Below are 23,514 nucleotides of genomic sequence, written 5' to 3' on the forward strand. Positions count from 1 at the left end.
GAGTTCTGATCATCAAGCCATTGAGGCTAGGTCAAATGGGTACTATCTGCAAGTATGGGCATTCTTGTGCATCTCCCCTCTCTTCATATCTGCTGGATGCTTTATTCTCAGCTCTAGCCCTCCATGGCTACATTCTTGTTCAAGGACTCAGGAGTTCCGAGGTCTCACCACACTTCGGATCAACCAGCCATTCCTTTTCTCTCTCTAATCTCCAGATCAACGGGAGTCTATGGAATGTAGCTGAACTCAGCCGAGATCTTCATTGCTGCCTTTCCCCCTCTTCCACTCACCAGTAGACCAACGTGGTTGCCAGTAAGTTGACATGCTTGCTCATGTTACCTTTGAGTTTCAGCTTTGGAGGGGGGTTTGCCCTGAAGGGACTTGATTGCTTGCCTTGATGATTCCCTGGTGAACAACTTGTTAGTTCTTGTAGTAGCTAATAAGACTGCCATTTTTGTTTTGGATTTTTCCTGCTGATCTTTCTTTTAAGAAGTATCTTCTGTTGCTTTAGCTGTTCAAGGCTGGTCTGCTTGTCCTTTCTAGTGGGAATGTCTCACCTTAGATCTCTTTTCACTCTTGTTGTTAAATCTTTTGATGCACGTAAGTCTCTAATTTTTAGGAGATCCCTGTCATCTCTTTTGTTTTCTACTGCTTGTACATTTAAAAAAATGTTTGATAGTGTATGTATGCCATGTATTAGAGCTCCTAGTTTGTCCCTGAGTTCTGGTGTGGTGCTCTAGGCTAATGCGTCAGACTGCAAAGTTGTTTGAACTGCAAGGTCGGGGGTTCAAGCTCACCAGCTGCTCCTTGAAACCCTATATAGGTTCGCTATGGGTCAGAATCGATTCTATGACACTTAACAACAACAAAGTTTGTCCCTAGCTTTTTACTGATGGTCTTTATAGTTCTAGGCTTTACATTTAGGTCTTCAACCCATGTTGAGTTTGTTTTTGCATATGGTGTGAGGTCTTGTTTCATTCTTCTGCAAATGGATTTTCAGTTTCACCAGCATCATTTGTTGAAGAGACTATCAATTCCCCATTTAATGTGTTTATCAGGAAATGTTTCTAATTTCACTGTCATATTTGAAGGACAGCTTTGCTGGGTACAGGATTCTTTGCTAGCAGTTTTTCTCTTTTAGGGTTTTGTATATGTTTCTCCTCTTGTCTGCATGGTTTCTGCTGAAAAAAATAAAATAAAATAAGAGCTTAACCTTATTTGTGTTCCTTTGTAGGTAATATTTCATTTTTCCCAAGCTGCTTTCAAGATTTTTTCCTTATGCTTGATTCTGGAGAGTTTGATATATAATCTTGGTGATTTTCTTTTGGGGTCTATCCTACCTGGCATTTGTTTAGCTTCTTGAATGCCTATCTTCTTGTCTTTCGTGATGCTAGGGAAATTTTCTTTCAGCAGCTCTTCAACTATCATTTCTGTGGTTTTCTTTGTCTCTTCCTGTTCTGGAATTCCAATTACTCATAGGTTATTCCTCTTCATGTTGTCCCATGTGAATCTTAGGCTTTCTTCATTCTTTTTTTTCTGATTATTCCTCTAACTTACTAGTATTAAAAGATGTATCTTCCATTTCATTAATTCTTGCTTTCATTGATTCAAGTCTACTCCTTTGCCCTTTCTGTGTATTGTCCATTTCTTATATTTTAATAATGATCTAGATTTCTTTTTGCAAGTTCTGTATTGCCTGTCTCCAACCCTTTATCTATTTTGTTTGATTGTTCCTGTAGCACTTTTCTGAATTATTCTGCATTCCTCAATTTTTCTGTCAATAGTTTGTTGTTTTTGTTAAGTGCATCGAGTTGGCGCCAACCCATAGCAACCTTGTATAGGGTTTCCAAGGAGCAGTTGGTGAGCTTGAACCACCAACCTTACGTTTCAAACCTACTTTGCAGTTCAGTGCATTAACCCGCAGCACTACACCAGGACTCAGTCAATCATTCTCTTGAACTCTTTTTCAGGCAGTTCTGGTACCACTTTTTCCTCAAAAACATTTTCTTGTTCTCCCTTTCGGTAGTTTGAACTACTTTTATTATTATTTTTTTCGTGAACAGAACTTGTTGCTTTTGAGGCATTGTGGTGTCATTGTATTTATATTGAGTTGATGAATGTGTACTGGTATATTCTTAGGCACTCATCAAATGCCTTCTAGTGGGTGTGATCAAGTGATGAATTTCTCTCTATTCATGAAGTTCAGTTCTGGGTGAATTTAGCTGATGCTGGTTGTTGTTGTTGATCCAGTGTCTACCAGCTGGTATTGACTCTGGTGGGGTAGAAGGTATGCTTGGGCTGTTTGGCTTCAGTTGCTGTCTCTTATGTCTTTTCAAGTTACAGACAGGCTTCTGCAACTAGAATGTTTTCTTGTCTTTCAATCTGCTTACACCAGTTCAAAATGCCTGTGGTGGGTCACATTGGCTACCCCAAATCAGATGTCCTTTTTTGCTGCATATGTTCAACTCTTTCTCCCAGTAAGCACTCAATACACTTATTGATCCCTTTATCTAAAGCTCAGAATTCCAGGACCATCCTGCGAATCTGTCTCATCCAGTTTCAGTATCTTTGCTGCAGATGGTCTGCACAGCCTTTCTGCTTAGTCTGCCATTATGCCCGACCTCCTCCTGTTCCATGTGATAGAAGTTTGTAAGACCAATAACTTATTAAAAAACTTTTTTTGTGTGTTGAATTCCAATGATTAATATACACTTTCATAATATTTTCTGTAACATTTGGTGTGGCACTGTGGGTTAATGTGCCAGACTGCAAAGCCGTTTGAACTGTAAGGTCAGCAGTTCAAGTTCACCAGCTACTCCTCAGAAACACTAAACAGGGTTGCTATGGGTCAGAACTGACTCAATGGCACTTAACAACAACAACATATACAATAGATTGCTGTACTGCATCTTATAAAAGACAGACACTACAGAAATGCATGTAGAAGCAAAAAGATGGCTAAGGGGGTCCAGTCCTATGGGTAATTTTCTCCTAGAGGTCAGAGGTCAGAGTTCATTGGGAGATGAAAATTCAGATTGTCCAATTATATGACAAATGAGAAAACGTTAAAACACAGGCTGTTGGATACAGACAATCCATCAGTATCACAGTATTACAGTTTCCCCTTAATCACCTGTATGGATTCCTGTTCATGACTTGGAAACCACTAAAAAGATACTTCTTTCCTCAATTCTTACTCAATCCAGCAGCTCTAGAGGGATCACCTATCCCTCTCTTTCTTACTTACAGTGGGAAGAAACCCACAACTTTCAGACAGTATTGGTATAGTCCCCCAAAATCTGGTTTAACAATAGTACTTAATAACACAGAAGTAAAACAAAGTTGGCCTTGTTTAATGAGAGATTGTTAGAAATAGTTGTTTGGAAAAGGGGAAATTTTAAATTTCCAAAATCAAATGGATCCCCAAACAAGCCATCAATTGATAGAAGTGGTTTCTACTTTGCCATTTGCAGTTGCCACTCCATTTTGAGGCAATAGTGCAGAGGCTTTAGAAGAACTGTGAGATCCCTGGCTCTGCATCCATCTGCATCCATTTGCACTGGCCCAATATGCCCCTGGGACTTTGGCAATTTCTTTGATTGAATGATCTTCAAGGGTTAGTGAAAGATGAAAAAGTAAGGGTGAAGGAGAGCACTGTATTTCATCACCCACACATCCAAGTCCTGCTCAGGCTTACACATCGGAGGAGGCAACTGGAAACAAATAGTTTTTAAACAACATAAAAGGTGACTACGCACGTGATCTTTACTACATGGAATACACAGTAATCAAATTGACTATATCTTTGAGAATAGACAATGGAAAAGCACCATATCACCAGCCAAAATAAGGTCAAACACAGACTGTGAAACAGGTCATTGATGGCTCATATGCAAGTTCAGACAGAAGCTGAAAAAAATGAAAACAACCCCATAAATATTGAGAGTCAAAATATGACTTTGAACATATTCCATCTGAATTTAGAGATTATTTCAAGATTAAATATGATGCAGTAGACACTAATAACCAAAGACCAGTGCTGTAGGAAGACAGGAAGACACCAAAAGGTCATTAAAAAGACAGGAAAGAAAGAAATGACCAAAATGGATGTCAGAAGAGATTCTGAAATTTGCTCCTTAATGTAGCAATGCTAAAGCAAACAGAAAAAATGAGAAAGTCAAAGAGCTGACCAGAAAATTTCAAAGGGCAGCTTGAGAAGAAAAAGTCAAGAATTATAATGAAATGTGAAAAGACCTGGAGTCAGAAAACCAAAAGGAAAGAACATGTTTAGCATTTCTTAAGCTGAAAGAACTGAATAAAAAAATTCAAGCCTTGACTTGAAATATTGAAGACTATTATGAGCACAACGGAGTCCTGGTGTGGTGCTGTGGGTTAATGCGCTAGACAGCAAAGTCATTTCAGCTGCATCTTTGGCAGCTGAAGCTCACCACTGCTCCTCGGAGACCCTATACAGGGTTGCTATGGGTCAGGACTGACTCAATGGCACTTCACAACAACAACATGGGCAAAATATTGAATGGTGCAGACAGCATCAAACGAAGATGGACGTTATACATAGAGTCACTATACCAAAAAGAAATGGTCAGTGTTTGACTATTTCAAGAGGTAGCATATAATTAGAACCTATGGCAGTAAAGGAAGAAGTCCAGGCTACATTGAAGGCATTGGTGAAAAACAAGGATCTGGGAATTGATGGAATATAAATTGGAATCTTTGAACAAACTGATGCAGTACTGCAGGTACTCACTCATCTATGCAAAGAAAATTTGGAAGACTGTTACTTGGCCAACAATTGAAAGATCCATATTTGTGCACAGTCCAAAGAGAGGGGACCCATAGGAATGTGGAAATCATCAGACAATATCATCATATGCAAGCAAAATTTTGCTGACGATAATTCAAAAACAGTTACAACAGTACATTTACAGGGAACTGCCCAAGGTTCTGTACAGATTTAGATGAGTATGTGGAACTAGGGATATCATCACTGATGCCAAATGGATCTTGAATGAAAGCAGAGAATACCAGAAATATGTTCACTTGTGCTTTATTGATTATGCAAATGCTTTTGACTGCGTGGATCATGACAAGCTATGGATAACATTGTGAAGAATGGGTTTCGAGAACATTTAATTGTGCTCATGAGGAACCTGTACATAGACCAAATGACAGCTGTTGGAACAGAACATGGGATACTGAATGGCTTAAAATCACTAAAAGTGTGTGCCAGAGTTGTAGTCTTTCATTATATTTATTTAATCTGTATGCTGAGCAAATAATCCAGGAAGATGGATTATCTGAAGAAGAAGGTGGCATCAGGATTGGAGGAAGAATCATTAACAGTTTATAATACGCTGAAAGCGAAGAGGGCTTAAAATATTTACTGGTGAAAATCAAAGACTGCTATCTTTGGTATGGATTGCACCTCAGTGTAAAGAAAACAAAAAGTCTCACAACTGGACCAATAAAAAACATCATGCTAAATGGACAAAGATTGAAGTTTCCAAATCCTTGATTTTGCTTCAATCCACAAGCAACACTCATGCAAGTAACAGCCAAGAAATCTAATGATGTGTTGCATTAGGCAAATCAACTGCATAAAATGTCTTGAAAGTTTGGAAGAGCAAATATATCAGTTTGAAGGCTAAGGTGTGCCTGACCCAAGACATGGTACTTTCAATAGCCTCATATGCATGTGAAAGCTGGACATTGAATAAGGAAGACCATAGAAAAATTGATGCATTTGAGTTGTGGTGTTAAGAGAAAAATATTCAAAGTACCACAGACTGCCAGAGAACAAACAGGTCTATGCCTGCGGAAGAAGTACAGCTGGTACAGTGTATGTACCATGCTCCTCAGAAGCCAGGATGGTGAGACTTTGTTATCAGGAAACAGGTGATCAGGAGGGACCAGTTCCTGGAGAAGGACATCATGCTCGGTAAAGTGAAGGGTCAGTGAAAAAGAAGAAGACCCTCAATGTAATAGATTGGCACTGTGGTGGCAGCAATGGGTTCAAGTGTTAACAAAAATTGCGAGGATGGTGCAGAACCAGGCAGTGTTTCATTCTGTTGTGCATAAGGTCACTATGAATTAGAAAGGACTCGATGGCACCTAACACCACAACCATCACCTGTAGAAATCAGAAAAACCCACTGCCACTGAGTCAATGCCAATTCACTGTGTCCCTGTAAAGGGTTTCTGAAGTGGTAAATCTTTATTACAGCAGACAGCTTCAGCTTTCTTCCACATAGCAGCTGGTGGGTTTAAGCCACCAACCTTGATGTGAGCAGCCCAATGTCTAACACACAGTGTCTCCAGGATGTCTCACCTGTACAAGGCATTCAATAAATATTTTCTTGATGAAACATAAGGGAATGAATTATGTATATATTTCTCAACTGCATAATACCAACAGTGTGCATGGGACAGAGCTATGTCTGAATAAATGGACATTTAATAACACCGGCTCTCAGGGCGCACTACTGCTAGTTTCACAGTTGTCATTGTGCAGCCCTCCCAGACACTTTTAAATGTTCTTGGGGTACAGATAGGATATTGTTGTTGTTGTTAAGTGCTGTAGAGTCAGTTTCACCCATAGTGACCCTGTATAGGGTTTCTAAGGAGCAGCTGGTGAGCTAGAACCACCAACCTTATGGTTCAAGCCAACTTTGCAGTTCAGTGCATTAACCTACAGCGCCACACCACGACAGGTTGGAGAGCCCTTGAGAAACACTGATATGTGTAAATCTAAACTGAAAGGTTAGACACAGCAGCTGCAACAATGGGCTCAAACATAACAATTGTGATGATGGTCCATGACTGAGCAGTGTTTCATTCTGTTGTACATACAGTCACTATGAGTTGGAAATAACTTAATAAGAACAACAAAATAAACAGAAGGGATATAAAATATAACTTAAAACAACAACAACAACTTTTAATTGTGAATTGAGTGAAGCTTTACAAAACAAAGCATCAGTCCCACATCCAACAGATTAAAACACAACATTCTTGCTTTTAAGAAAATCACAATAGGTAAGTCAAGTCACACTGAATTTTTTTTTCTTGATTACAGGTGTATCTCATTTTCATAGATTCAGAGTAACTATTTATAGGGGTTATATAAATGAGAATTAGAACCTAAAGAAGTCCTTATAAAATAGAAAAAGTTAAACTGATCAACATTTAGGTAGGAAATTATTACCAGAGTGCCACAGAGAAAGTCCAGAACATAAGCAAGAAGTTGACTTTTTTAAAAAAAGGCTCCCTTTATTGGAACAAAATGAAGCAGCAGATTATGTGAAAAACCAAAGCCAAACCCACTTTAACTGCCATATTTGATGACTATGCCAGGACTCTGGTGTGGTACTAACGGATAAGCACTGGACTGTGAATCACAACGTCAGTGGTTTAAACCCACTAGCCGCTTCTCAGAAACTGTACAGGGTCGCTATGAGTTGGAATAACTCGAAGGCACTTAACAGCAACAAAACAACATGCCACCACATACTGAGTTCTTTTGCAAATACCTTAAACTTCCTGGCAAACACCAAACCTTAAAATACATAATCATTCACCTTCTCTGTTCTTGTACCTGAATTGCTGACCCTTTCTAGTAAAGACGCCAAAAAAAGTAAAAAGTACCACTATACATTCATGATCACTAACCTCTAAAGGAGCCCGAGTGGCACAGTGGTTAACCGCTCACCTTCTAACTAAAAAGTCAGATGTTTGAAGCTACCAGCAGCTTTATGGGAGAAAGATGTAGCACAGTCTGCTTCTGTAAAGTTTTCAGCCTTAGAAACACGCTTTTCTACAGGGTTATTCACTATGAATCAGAATCAACTGGATGGCAACTAGTAACCTCATCTAGGTCCTCACTGCTGCTAACCATCTTACTACGGTTCTCAAGCTGAAGAGGGGATTTCAATCCTTCCTCTCTTTCCTTGAACACGTCCATTTCCCCTTCACGCATTCCTGACTTAGGCACTGACCTTCCCTACTGCTACATAAGGAAGCAGAAGTCTCAGAAAGAAACTTGCATAATTTTCTACCCAAAAAGCTGCACACCTGATTGTACCCATACCTACGTTTCTTTTGTTCCTGTTGACCTGCGAGGTTGGAAGCTCAAACTTACCAGCTCTTCCATACTGATTTTTCTAGGTATTAAAAATGTTCCATGATTTTTCATTCTAATAATGAGAAAAAATTAATCCCAAACATCTCCCGAAGGAGATCTGTCGGTAGCGTAGTGAGTGGTTATGAGTTGGGCTGCTAACTTCAAGGTCAGCAGCCTCAGAAACCCTATGGCAGGGTAGCTATGAACCAGAACTGACTCTCCGGCACACAATCACCACCAGACATCTCCCTTATCCCTGAAATCTTAGCCTCCCCTCAGTTACATCTTTTCTCTCAACTATGCTCCCATTTTCAAACTCAGGACAGAGTAGACTGCCATTCATATATATATATTTCCTCATTTCTATTCACTTCTCCACTTCCTGTGTTTACTAAACGTCACCAAGATGATCTCCATATCATTACAGCCAGTTGATATTCTTTGGTGTCCTCTTTTTTTCAACTTAGCACCAGGCCTTTCTTCTTGAAATATCTCTTCTCTTAGATTCCATGACAATTCTCCTCTCATTTTCTTTCTCCGTCCTAGCTTTTCATTCTCAGCCTCCTTTGTAGGATTTTTCTTTCCTAATCTGGTAGTTTTTTTCCCAGGACTCTGTCTTAGGACTTCTTATCTTACTCTCCAAAGTCTCCCTCAAGGTACTCTTATCCACTTCCATGGTTTCTAATACCACCAATGTGAAAATTACTGCATATTTGTGTTTAGCCAAGACCCAGTTCGGATGAGCAAACTGATATATACTGCTAAGCCATGATGAATGACAAGCTTACCTGTATATGTGCAACTGTTCTCCCGAAAGCTTTTCTCTGTTTAACGTAGTTTCTGGTTTCTTCAAACATGAATTCACAGGCTGAAACTGCCAACTCAGCAATCAATAGCCTTTCCTATAACCCAAAAATTAGGTCTTGAACATTATTTTAATTGTACAAATGGCAATCACATGATTTCAATGATAAGTCCCATAAACAATCTTTAAAAAGTTCCTAAAGATTCACTTATTTCTTAGTTCTTTAAATCAACAGATTTGACATTAGTTTGAGATATCTATACAAATAACTCTCCAAAGCAAACTATTTTTATGAATGACTTTCCTTACTGACTATTAATATATGAGTTAATTTACTCAATACCGTTTGTCTCTTTCATTTATAGATGAGTAAAAAAATTCTACGTTGCTCTTGTTAAGTGCTACGAAGTTGGTTCTGACTCATAACAACTTTTTATAGGGTTTCCAAGGAGCAGCTGGCAAGTTTAAACCACCAACTTTACACTTAGCAGTCCATTGTAGTCCATACCAGGGCTACAGAGAAATGTCACAGTTGTTTATTTTTATTTATTGATCTCTGTGCACTATATGGCCTAACATTTCTGTGAAAATCAACTTCTTAAAGCACATCGTTTAAATTCTACCTATTAGTGCAAAAGTTACATTGTATCCTATTTCCACACCACTGTTCCTGGTCCTTGTCCCAATTTCATGCTTAGCCCACGATGTGAGAGTCACCAAGGAGGTATATTTGCTTTTATTGACATTTGAGGCTCAATGATCCCTATGAACCCACACTTCAAAAGGGCAGAGGAGGAACATTGACTCTTGTGGCTAAAGCTCTTTTCATTGTTGTTGTTAAGTGCCATCAAGTCAGTTGCAACCCATAATGACCCTGTATAGGGTTTCCGAGGAGTGGCTGGTGAGCTTGAACCGCCAACCTTGTGGTTCGAACCGACTTTGCAGTCTTGCGCATTAACCCACAGCATCACACCAGGACTCTCTAGTCTAAACTTAAAACTTTTCTCTTTTGATTCAGTTATTATGAAAAAGTGTTAAATGCCTTAGCAGATACTCTCTTAAAAAGAACCACAAGTTTTTGACATATAGTTCAGAACTGAAAATTATTCCAAGAAAGAATCAAACACTTATCTTTGCCTAATCACTTTCTAAGCTTTGATTGGAATACTCTGAGTTCAATGATTTATTTATCTAGCATACAAAATTCTTATTTTATTTTTTACCATTTTAAGTTATACACAAATTGTTGACTAGATCATAAATTTTGTAAGCATCGATTTTTAATAGTTCTCTATAATTCTAGTCTAGTTCATTATTTACTCAAAAAAGAAAAAGAAAAAAGAAATCTTTATACATTTCTCACCTGTGGAAGTTCTTTCATGAGGTAATAGAAGCCTTTGTTTTCTTCTCCAAGTAGGGCACTAGCTGGTAACCTCACATCTTCAAAGAACAGTTCAGCAGTATCCTAAAAGGCCAAAGAATTAAGTAGAGAATTATCTTGTTTGAATCTCCAATAACCTGAGATGAATATCATTACTCTCATTTGAGAGAAGAAAACAAAACAAAAATCAAATGAAACTAATGCCTTCCCCACTACAATATGCTCTATCTAGGTCTACTTTTGTCCAGTGACTTATGTATTGAGAACAAAAGATTCCCATTGTATAATAAATATGCTCTATCTAGGTCTACTTTTGTCCAGTGACTTATGTATTGAGAACAAAAGATTCCCATTGTATAATAAATATGCACTTCTTGTTAGTAACTGTATGAGGCATAGGAGAAAAAATATTTGTTTTCTATCATTTTCCTCCATCAATTTCCTAAAGAGAAGGTTGATTGCCATGCAGCTGATTTTGCTAATTAGAATGCAGGTATTCAAATGCTCTGGGTCACCTCCATTGCTGACCATGAGAAAGAGTCACTATTGTGTCAAGGATGGAATACATCTCTGAAAAGCATATTTCAGGAGCTGAATGTAGAAAGGTTAGTTGTGTACTCTCTACATACGGCATCTGTCAGATTGATGATAAACTCACTACCTGAGTCTGATTTATTATGACTTACCTGGGCTTTTAATCCCATTTTACTTAGTTTTCGCCCTTTAATAAATCCTTTCATTCCATTTTCCACCAGAAAAAGGCTAATGCCATGGGCAGGGGAGCGAGCTTCACGACTTGTGATTGCAACTACTATCACAACATCACTCATCCATCCATTTGTGATGAATACCTGCAAAAAATATACTATAAAGCACCATAAAAATGTAGGTCTATGTGCAAATTATGACTAGGAGAAAGCAAATTCAAGAAGATAGGACATGCTTTATACCTCTCTTTGTCCTCTATGCAAGTACAGGAACTATGTAAAGTTATAAAGAAAAAGAAAATTACAATTCTCCATGAGTCCGTAATGTGAATATCCTTGTGACATTTTCTTTCTTGTCTTTTTCTTTAATATAGTTCTAATTTTCTATATTTGCATTTTATATACTGATCTTTAAAATTAATGTTAATATAATTATTTTATTATACTATTACAGACTTTGTGTTGATATTTTGGAAGAAAGCCACCTGGCCAATTGACTGGAAGACATCCATATTTGTGCCCATTCCAAAGAGAGGTGACCCAACAGAATATGGATATCATCTGACATTATCATTAATATCACATGAAAGTAAAATTAATAACACAATTCAAAAATGGCTGCAAAAGTACCTTGACAGGGAACTGCCAGAGGTTCAAGCCAGATTCAGGTGAGGACGTGGAACAAGGGATATCATTGCTAGTGTCAAATGAATGGCTCTTGACTGAAAGCAGAGACTACCAGAAAGACGTTTACCTGTGCTTTATTGACTATGCAAAGGCTTTCAATTGGGTGGATGATGACAAACTATGGACAATGGAGTCCTGGTGTGGCACTTAATGCGCTGGATTGCAAAGTCGGTTTGAGCCACAAAGTTGGCAGTTCAAGCTCACTAGTCACTCCTCGAAAACCCTATGCAGGGTCGCTATGGGTCAGAACAGACTCAACAGCACTTAACAACAACAACAAATGGACAACATCGTGGAGAATGAGTGTTCCAGAATATTCAACATATACCAAGAGGCAATTATTTGAACAGAACTGGGGGATGCTGAATGGTTTAAAATTAGGAAATGTGTGCACCAGGGCTGTATTCTTTCATCGTATTTACTCAATCTGTAGGCTGAGCAAATAATGAGGGTAGCTGGATTATATGAATAAAAATGTGGCATCAGGATTGGAGGAAGACTCATTAACAACCTGCGATATGCAGATGATACAACCTTTCTTGCTGCAGGTGAAGAGGAATTAAAATACTGATGAAGATCAAAGACCACAGCATTTCAGTTTGGGTTGCATCTCAATGTAAAGAAAACAAAAATCCTCACTTCTAGACCAGCAAACAACATCCATATAAATGGAGAAAAGAAGTTGTCAAAGACTTCATTCTTCTTGATCAACCATCAACACTCATGGAAGCAGCAGTCAAGAAATCAGGTGACGTATTGCATTAGGCAAATCTGCTGCACAAGATCTCATTAAAGTGTTGAAGAGCAAAGATGTCAGTTTGAGGACTAAGGTGAGCCTGACCCAAGCCATGGTATTTTCAATAACCTTACATGCATGTGGAAGTTGGGCAATGAATAAAGAAGACCATAAAAGAATTGATGCATTTGAGTTATGGTGTTGGAGGAGAATATTAAAAGTACCACGGACTACCAGAAGAACAAACAAATCTGTGTTGGCAGAAGTATAGCCAGAATGCTCCTTAGAGGCCCTGATGGCCAGACTTCGTCTCTCATACTTTGGACATATTATCAGGAGGGACCAGTTCCTGGAGAAGGACGTCATGCTTGATAATCTGGAGGGTCTGCACAAAAGAGGATGACTCCCAATGAGTCTTTGGCAATAAGAGCCTTAGCTTCACCTTTTCTGGTTTTTGGAAAAAGGCTGTTTGAACGCTAAAACAACCTTTGCCATATTAGTGAGGGGAACATGCAAAATAGAACATGGAAGAGGTTACCACAGAGTTTATGAAATATAAATGCTGCAATTTCCTTTGTGTCTCAGAAATAACTTAGGTAAACTCAATTTGTGTGAGGTTCAGAGTTTGACAAACTCAGTAATGAGCAGTCTTTGGGACACTGTTATCCATGGCATTACTGGAGAGAAGGGCTATGGGAGTCCTGGGCTTTCCACACCTTGCTGCCATTGAGAATCCAATCACTTCCATCCTTTTTGGCATTTGTTCTTACTCCTTGCAAATCACTGTAAATGAAAGAAAAGATGAACAAATCATCAATGAGTAAAAATTAAATAATGCAAATGTCACTAGGGAAGTGTTTATAATGTGATAATTTATACTGGGACACCATTTTTCACACTGTTCTTGTATATGAGAAATAGTCATGAAATTGACTGAAAGACCATATCTGATGTGTTATATTTTAAAGCACTTATAGAAATGAATATGATTAAGATTACACAAACTAAGCTGATTTTATAGAGAATAACAAGACCTAATAAACAACCAAAGTCCCCCAAACTGGGCTCAAACGATATGTCAAAGCCCACTGTTTCCCTGGAATTATTTGCTACAATGCACTTTCCTACCTTTACTCACCTTATTCCTTTTTCTACCTTTAGCCATCAGATATTTACCTATTTGATTAAGAGGTCAGCATGATGGCAGAGTTGGAAACTTCAACTCCCACCAAAAACAAAACAAAACAAAAACCTAAAAACATTTTAAAAAACAAAAAAGTAGAAATTGCCAGAAGAACTTTACTAGAACTGGGAAAAGCAGTCAAAGGTTTACAGCATTCTGGGAAACAATGACTCAAAGAAAGCTTTGCAGTTATTTTTACCGATGCCTTTTCACCTTCCTACTTAGCAGTGGTCTTGAAGAAAACAGTGTGGGACCCTGGTCCCTCGTTCTGGATGAAATACAGCAGACCTTTGTCACAAACTATTGTGTTTGTCTGTTCTGACCTTTCTGTGGGTGGATGTAAGGAGCTCACATCAGTTTCACCTAGCTCAGAATTTACTCAGTACTAAACAATGATGGGTGCTGCTAGAAAACGCTGAGATGAATGATGAACCTGTGATCACCTGGGATAAGAGTACTGTTGAGACATACAGTCCACTACCTAAATCCTGGGGGGAGAAACTGGGGCATTCAAAAACACTAGTATATATGATAGAATTTAAAATGCTATGTCATACCCAGAACAAGATACGTACTCAAAACACACCTATGAAAAATCTATGTCTCAACGTTCAGTGAACTCATGGGTAAGTGTTGAAGGAGTGCCCCAGCACAGAACCAATCTACCAAGAATAGGAGAGGTGCTTTTTTGTGTTTCCTGTTGTTTTTAATTATATTTTATTTTCTTTTTAAAAAAGTTCCGGCCATTAAAGGAAATCTCTGTCAAAATACTCGCAAAGCATGAGCTAAAAGGACAGACCTCAGTAACCACACAAGGAATATTGTTTTTGAAAAAACATTTTGGAAAAGTCACTAAACCAACAATAATAAACAAAAAAAAAATACCCAGCAAAACCTAAGAAAAAGGGCATATCTGATTTATAGAGTTACCATATTATAACATTTGAATGTCCCATTCTCAACAAAAAAAAATCACAAGTTATATGGAGAAACAGGAAAGGATGGCTAATCAAAGGAACAAAATAAAGCAATAAACATCATCCTTAAGGATGCCCAGACATTCACTTTTACTAGAAAAAGACTAAAATAGCTGTCTTAAGTATATACACAAAGCTATGGATTGCATCTCAATGTCAAGAAAACAAAAATCCTCACCACTGGACCAATAAACAACATTCTTATCAATGGAGAAAAGATTGAAGTTGTCAAGGACTTCATTCTTCTTGGATTAACTATCAACGTTCATGGAAGCAGCAGTCAAGAGATCAGACGATGTAGTGCATTGGGCAAATCTGCTGCACAGGAACTTTTTTAAAGTGTTGAAGAGCAAGGATGTCAGCTTGAGGACTAAGGTGCGCCTGACCCAAGACATGGTATTTTCAATAACCTCATATGAATGCAAAAGCTGGACAGTGAATAAGGAAGATTGTAGAAGAATTGATGCCTTTGAATTGTGGTGTTGGAGGAGAATACTAAAAGTTCCACGGACTGCCAAAAAAGCTAATAGATCTGTTTTGGAAGAAGTGCAGCCAGAGTGCTCCTTGGAGGCCAAGATGGCTAAACTTCATCTGTCATACTTTGGACATATTGCCAGGAGGGAACAGTCGCTGGAGAAGGATGTCATGCTGGGTAAGATGGAGGGTCAGAGAAGGAGAGGAAGACCCCCAACGAGATGGATCAGCCAGGTGGCATCATTGATGGCATCAAGTGTGGCAGCGGTAGTGAGGTTGGCCCAGGATCAGACATTGTTTCATTCTGCTGTGCATGGGGTCGCTATGAGTCGGTTCTGACTCGATGGCACCTGACAACAACAACAACAACAAAGAAAGGATGGACAAAGAACTAAAGGAATATCAATATTGGTAAGTGCTGTCGAGTCAGTTCTGATTCATAGTGACCCTGTATGAGTCCTGGTGTGGCTCTGTGAGTTCATGCACCAGACTGCAAAGCTGTTTGAATTACAAGGTCAGTGGTTCAAGTTCACCAGTCGCTCCTTGGAAACTCAATACAGGGTTGCTATGGGTTGGAACCGACTTGATGGCACTTAACAACAACAACAGGGTTTCTAAGGAGCAGCTGGTGGGTTTGAACTGCTGACCTTTCATTTCAAACAGACCTTCCAGTTCAGTGCTTATCTTCCAATGCCACATCAGGACTCCACAGGAATATCAATAAAGAGATAGAAATCATAAAGAAGTTAACAGTAATTTTGGATCTAAAAAATACAATAATTTAGTTTAAAAAATCACTTGTTGTTGTTGTCAGGTGCCATCGAGTCGGAACCGACTCATAGCGACCCCATGCACAGCAGAACGAAACAATGCTCGATCCTGGGCCAACCTCACCACCGCTGCCACCCCCGAGTCCATCAATGATGCCACCTGGCCGATCCATCTCGTTGGAGGTCTTCCTCTTTTTCTCTCACTTAGAGAAAGAGAGAAAAAGTAAAAAATCACTAGAATGGTTCAATAATACATATGAACAAGAAGAACAAAGAATCAATGAACTTGAAAATAGAATAATTGGAATTATCAAGTCTGAGGAGCAGAAAGAAAAAGATTGAAAAAGTAAACAGAGTTTAAGGGACCTACTAAGCAACAAGAAGTGAACTAACATATGCATAATGAGAGTTCTAGAAGAAGAGAGAAAGACCCCCTCCAAGACTGAAACTCAAAGGGAACACATCAGCAGGCATGTAAGCTTGCTGGAGACCACATTGGTCTACTGGTGAGTAGAAGAGAGAGAAAGGCAGCAATGAAGATACGGGCTGACTGGATGATCTGTAGATGAGGGAGAGAAGAGGAAGGGCTGGTTGGTTTGAAGTGTGGTGAGACCTCAGGACTCCTGAGTCCATGGACAAGGGCATAGCCATGGAGAGCTAGAACTGAGACTGAAGCATCCAGTTGACATGAAGTGAGGGGAGATGCACAAAAATGCCCTGACTTGCAGATAGTACCCATTTGACCTAGCCTTGATGGCTCAATGATCAGAACTCGACTAGAGGAAAATAAAAAAAGCAATTTTTGATAAAGGAAATGCAGGTAAATTGCTACAATTTGATGAACTTACCTATACTTATGGGTGTAGTAGTAGCTCAAAATACCAATCGAGAGGGAAGGAGTCTTCACATCAAGTATCAATCACATCCCCTCTGTACACAGGGTTGACAGGGATGGGCAACTTAAGACACTGGCTACCTAAAATGAGGGGGCGATAAAGGCATGAAGTGACTGGCTTACAAGTTTTCAAGAGGGAGTTTAGTTTAAGAGTGTGAGGGGAAAGGTAGAGTCCCCACTGAATAGTTTTCATCTTGTCTAGACAGGTCTGGTCAGAAGAGCTGGGGATAAGATTCTTACGTTTGTTACCATGACTAAATGAGACTGTCACAATTGTACAGGTAGAAGTTTTGTAACAAAAAGGGGGGAGTAGTTAATCTTACAGTCCAGGAACAGAGGGCCCTAGGACCATCAAGGGAGCAAAGCATGAAAGAAATGTGGGAACTTATCCAGAAAGGAAGCAACACCAGAGATGGGGGCAGATATGAGGACATGGAGAGAGAGCACAGAGCTCTAGACTCATGGAAAGAGAGAGACTGAGTGCTGGTGGCCAGGAGTCAGGCTTATTGAATATGTCCTTTAGTTGTTTAAATTATTACATAGTCCTGTGTGTACATCTCCCCACAAAAAAAAAACAAAAACAAAAACAAAAAATTCCATCCAGAGGGAATGGAAGCAAATACTGTTGAATGATGATGCACGGAAGGGATTTTAATCATTGTAATGAAATGATGAGTATAAAATAGACGTTCTCTATGTAAACTAAACTTGAAAAAAAAGAGAGAGAGAGAGAGAGAGAAAGAAAAGTACAGAAAGAATATTTGAAGAAATACTGGCCAAAAATGACCCAAATTTGATGAAACTCACAAATCTACACATCCAAGAAACTCGATGTACTACTGTAGAATAAATTCAATGAGATCTACACTGAAATATATTAGAATCAAACAATAGAAAGACAAAGTGAAAATCTTGAAAGCAGGAAGAAAGAAGCAATTTGTCATGTACAAGAGATTCTCAATAAAATCAGAAACCATGAAGGCAACAGATAACATATTTTAAATGTTGAAAGATGGGAAAGAGGAAATCTGTCAACCAAGAATTCTATATCCAGCAAAACAGTCCTTCAAAAATAAGGGAGAAATTTAGACATTCTCAGATAAACAAAAGTAAATAGAGTCTATTACTAATAGATCTTCCCCACAAGAAATGGTAAAAGGAATTCCACAGGTTGAATTTGAAATAACAGAACACTGGAAAATAATTCAGAGCCTCATAAAGAAATGAAGATTTCAATTAAAAAAAAATTAGAATGGTTGACAAAAATAAAATCAGCATTAAAAAGGAGCTCTGGTAGCATAGTGGTTACGAATCGGGCTGCGAACCTTAATATCAGCGGTTCGAAACTACCAGCCACTCTGCGGGAGAAAGGTGAGGCTTTCTACTCCCGTAAAGATTTACACCCTCGGAAACCCTGTACAGGGTTGCTATGGGTCGGAACCGACTCAACGGCACTTAACAACACAACAACACAATGGAAGAAAGGAGGGTCAACAAGTTCAATACATATAGAAAACCAATTACTAAATGGTACAAGTAATCCTTCCTTGTGTTGATGTTAAGTGTAGCTGAGTTGGTTCTGACCCATACAGACCCTGTATAGTGTTTCCAAGGAGCAGCTAGTGATTTTGAACTACCAGCCTTACACAGTTAGCAGTCCTGTGCTTATCCGACAGCACCACACCAGCATTCCAGTCCTTCTTTATCAGTAATTTAAAAAAAATCCAAGTTGATAATCCCTGCCTTTTCATTGGAATGTTTAATTCATCCATATTTAAAATAATTACTGATAAGGAAGGATTTATGAGTAATTATTTTAAATATGGACGAATTAAATATTCCAATCAAAAGGCAAGGATTGTTAACATGGATTTTAAAAATGGATCCAACTATATACTGTCTACAGGATATTGATTTTAGATGAAAAGACAAAAATAGGCTAAAATTTAAAACGGAGGGAAAAAACACTCTATGAAAATAGTAACCAAAAGACAGCTGGAGTAGCTATGTTAATATCAGAGTAAACAGAGCTTGAATAATAAATCGTTAAGACACAAAGAAAGGCATTATATATTAGTAAAACACAAAACCAAAAAAATCCTATGTTATTAAGTTGGTTCCAACTGACAGTGATCCTACAAAGGATTTCTGAAACTATAAATCTTAATGGAAGCAAACAATCTCATATTTCTCCTACAGAGTGGCTGGTGGGTTTGAGCCATTGACCCTGTGGTTAGCAGCCCAATGCTTACCCCACAGTGCTGCCAGGGCTCCATAATATATTGATTGAAAAACTATGGAGGCCAAGATGGCCAAACTTAGTCTCTCATATTTCGGACACATTGTCAGGAGGGACCAGTCGCTGGAGAAGGATATCATGTTTGGTAAGGTGGAGGGTCAGAGAAAAAGAGGAAGACCCCAACGAGACGGATTGGCCAAGCGGCAGCATCAATGGACTCAAGCGTTGCAATAGTAGTGAGGTTGGCACAGGATCGGGCAGTGTTTCATTCTACTGTTCACAAGGTCACTGAGTCGGTACTGACTCGATGGCACCTAACAACAACAACAATAAAAGAATCCAAACATATATAAAGTAAATATTAACAGTTTTGAAGAGAGAAATATACTTCAGCATTAAGAGTTGAAAATTTCAATAACTCCATGTTAAATAATGTATAGAACTAGATAGAAGATTAGTAATGAAACAGAAGACTTGAACAACATTATAAAACAGCTAGATGTAAGAGATACAGAGAGAGCACATTTCATCCCCAAATAGCAGAATACATTCTCCTCATATTCCTTGTTGTTGTTAGGTACCATGGAGTTGGTTCTGCCGCAAAGTGACTCTATGTACAACAGAACACAACACTACGCTGTCCTTGCCATCGTCACAATCATGGCTAGATGTAAACCATTTATTGTGATGTTACTTACTGGCCCAGTTGTGAGGATTTCTGTTTTCTTTATGTGGAAGTGTAATCCATATCGATGGCTGTAGTCTTTGATTTCCATCAGTTAACTGCTTCAAGTCCTTGTCTCTTTCAACAAGCAAAGTTGTATCATCTGCATATTGCAGGTTGTTAATGAGTGTTCCTTCAATCCTGATGCCATATTCTTCATGTAGTCCAGCTTCTTGGATTATTTACTCAGCATGCAGATTAAATAAGTATAGTGAAAGGACACAAGCCTGACATACACTTTTCCTGATTTTAAACCACCCCTTATTCTGTTCAAACAACTGCTTCTTGGTCTGCCTATAGGTCCTGCAGGAGCACAATTAAGGGTTCTGGAATACCCATTATTTGCAATGTTATCCATAGTTTGTTATGGTCCACAAAGTTGAATGCCTTTGCACTTTCAATTAACCACAGGTAAACATCTTTCTGGAGTCCTGGTGTGGCGCTGTGGATTAATGGAGTAGACTACAAGGTCGGTTTGAATTGCAAAGTCACCTGTTAACTACTTCTCGGCATTACTATACAGAGTCGCTACAAGTCAGAACCAATTCGACGGTGCTTACCAACACCAAGCATCTTTCTGGTATTCTCTGCTTTCAGTCAAGACTAAGATGACATCAGCAATGATATGTCCACTTTCATATCCGGTTTTGAATCCAGCTTGAATTTCTGGCAGCTCATTATAGATATATTGCTGCAACCATTTTTGAATTTTTAGTACAGTTTTACTTGGGCTAGATATTAATGAGATTGTTTGATAATGTCCATAGTCTGTTGGATCACCTTTCCTTAGAATGGGCACAAATACTGCCTTCTCCAGTCGGTCAGTCAGCCCTGCATCAGTTTGTTGAAACATTTCAGTTGGCGTTCCATTAATTCCTCTTAGTACTGTTGAGTCAGTCCCAACTCATAGCAAACCTGCATAAGGCTTCCGAAGAGTGGCTGGTGGGTTTGAACTGCCAACCTTGTAGTTCAAATCGAACCTGTGGTCCAGTGCATTATCCTGCAGTGCCTGGAGCCTTGTTCTTCACCAATGCCTTCGGTGCAGCATGGACTTCTTCAATATCAACGTTTCTTGATGATATGAAATCTCTTGAAATGATTGAACGCTATTTTTTTTTTTGGTAGAGTGACTCAGTGTATTTCTTCCATCTTCTTTTGATGCTTCCTGCATTGTGCTCTCTGGGAGTGTACTTGTGTGCACTCTGACGTCATAGCACTGTCTTGGATCTAGTTGTACTCTGCTTGATTTGGTGCTTCAGGACAGATAAAACAAAAAACCTTATTTGAGGAGTCCTGATATGGTGCTGTAGGATAAGCACTGGACCCCAAGGTCACTTTGAACTGCAAGGGCAGTGTTTCAAGCCCATCAGCCGCTCCTCAGACACCCTAAACAAGGTCAACAATTTGAGGAGAAAGCCACTTGACCTTTTAAGATAAGCCTTTATGGTTAATGGAATATGTTTTAATTGGTCAAGGGCAATGGGGATAGACTATACAGAAAAATATTAACATAGCTGGGTTGAGGATGCTGTACTTAGGCCTGCTTACAAGGTTGGCATTTGGCTGGCCTCTGGGAACTTGGATTTTGGAAGGATTCCCAGCATTCCCTGATAATAATGTCTCACTGAGCCTAAACAGTTTTTGCAAACAATTGGTTTATGTTGAACATCTATTTTAATTCTGGAAATGTAAAATTTTGGTAGAAGATGCCTACAAGTAAAAATCCTGGGCACCTAATCTTTAAGTAGATTTCCTGTTAGATGACACTTCACAGGTGGGGTCACAACTCATTGCTAGGAGAGCTAACTGCATTCTGTGCGACTCCACTGAGGAAGGGTTCTTGGAAGCTTGTGCCTGTTTTGCTCTGAACTTTGCTGCATATATCTTCTCCTTTGCTACTTTGCTTTGTACTACTTCACTAAAAGTGATCATAACTATGAGAAGTATTTGTTGCATCCTGTGAATGAATCCTCCTCGTGAGTCATCAAACCTAGGGTGGTCTTGGGAACCCCCGCTAAGACATTAGAAACAGAGATTTAAACGTTTTCCATTGCAAACTTAATTGTGTCAAGCATTACAGGAAAGCTTGTGAATAAAGCTGTATATGCAGGGTCATTTATTTGACAGATGCATTAAATGACAGAGAAGTACTATCGTATGTTCTTATGGATCCATCTCTAGCATGCTTTTCACTGAAAGGATGGATTCTGATAGTGAAACTTTTACAGCTGCATGTTATAATCTAACATCATGTTATTATGTTATTGTTGCTAAGTAGTGTGAAGTCAGTTCTGACTCTTAGTGACCTTGAATAGAGTTTCTGAGGAGCAGCTGGTGGGTTTGAACCATTGGCCTTGCAATTCAAACCAATCTTGTGGTCCCAGTGCTTATCCTACGGTGCTGCACTTTATATATACATTATAAGTATGTATCACATATCAGTTACTAAAATATATACAGGTATGCATTGCTTAAAAGTCCTGGTATGGTGCTGTAGGATAAGCACTGGACTTTAAGGTAGGTTTGAAATGCAAAGTCAGTGGTTCAAACTCACCAGTCACTCCTCAGAAACCCTATACAGGGTCACTATGACTTGGAACTGACTCAAAGGCACTTAAGACAACAATGCATTGCTTAACATCTGCTTGGACAATGACTGACTGCATATATATCCATGGTCACATAAGGTATTGTAATTTTTTTTAAAAGGGAAAGAAACCCTTCTCAAAAAAAAAAAAAAAAAAAAAGTCTTTAATGCCTCTAAAGACCCCAGACCCCCAGAGTGAACAAGCAGCGGGACTCCAGGGCACATGCCAATCCCACAGTGCTTCCTCCTGGCTTTGTTCACCCACCCAGCAGCCATGAAGCCTTTCATTGCTGGCTCAGCGCAGTGACTGCTTTGGCTCCTCCACTCCTGCCATGAGTACTGGCAGCTTGGGCTGAGCCCAGGGTGCATCTGGGTTCTGGCCACAGCCTCCTTTCTATACCCCAGTTCACTGTTCTGCCCTCCCAGATGGGTGCAAAATCCTGATCCAGCTGCCAGTGCAGTCCCCACCTGGCCCAGCCCATTTATACAACCAGCCCATGTATACAGTTCTTGGGCAGCCTTCCCTAAGGTTTTAATAGGCTTTATAGGGATTTGACTATGAACTTTTATGGGGACTGCCTGTATATAATATGGTGTTTGAACAATGCCCAAATCGCATAACATCCTGTTTCACAGAACATATCACAGATGTCAGTGATCCATACCTGTGTACAATTTATTAAAACAATTCCATTCAGGGTAATAAAAGTAATGACACAAGTTTAGTTTCTGGATTTTCTAATGTATTTGAATGATAAAGACCAAATATTAAAGATGGCTTTACAATATATTACTTAGTAAAGGCAAGAATTCAGACCCACACTGTATTTCTGTTCAGTGTAAATCATAATCTCAATTTCACTCCTACAAACATTGAGGCTCTGAGATTCTGTCCATAATCATAGTTAGTGTCATAATGTCCTAGCTCCAAGGCATCCATCAGCTTGATCAATTTACTCGGTTAAGATATTTTATTTCTTTACATTGTTGTTGTCAGGTGCCATCAAGTCGGAACCGACTCATAGCGACCCCATGCACAGCAGAACGAAACAATGTCCGATCCTGGGCCAACCTCACCACTGCTGCCACACTTGAGTCCATCAATGATGCCACCTGGCTGATCCATCTCGTTGGGGGTCTTCCTCTTTTTCTCTGACCCTCCACCCTACCCAACATGACATCCTTCTCCAACGATTGTTTCCTCCGGAC

General features: G+C 39.2%; 1 protein-coding gene across 1 annotated transcript in view; it reads right to left on the reverse strand.

Annotated features, from left to right (window-relative positions):
• Positions 1–23,514, reverse strand: part of ACADL (acyl-CoA dehydrogenase, long chain) — a 69,240-nt gene that overhangs the window by 22,455 nt on the left and 23,271 nt on the right. Inside the window, exons 5-8 of the mRNA XM_006872751.1 lie at positions 13,173–13,239; positions 11,013–11,177; positions 10,309–10,410; positions 8,929–9,042 (exon numbers count right to left, since the gene is read on the reverse strand). Of these exons, the coding sequence (XP_006872813.1) occupies positions 8,929–9,042; positions 10,309–10,410; positions 11,013–11,177; positions 13,173–13,239 (448 nt within the window). The remainder of the gene's footprint in view (positions 1–8,928; positions 9,043–10,308; positions 10,411–11,012; positions 11,178–13,172; positions 13,240–23,514) is intronic.

This window comes from Chrysochloris asiatica, unplaced genomic scaffold (assembly GCF_000296735.1).
Source record: "Chrysochloris asiatica unplaced genomic scaffold, ChrAsi1.0 scaffold00212, whole genome shotgun sequence".
NCBI lineage: Eukaryota > Metazoa > Chordata > Mammalia > Afrosoricida > Chrysochloridae > Chrysochloris > Chrysochloris asiatica.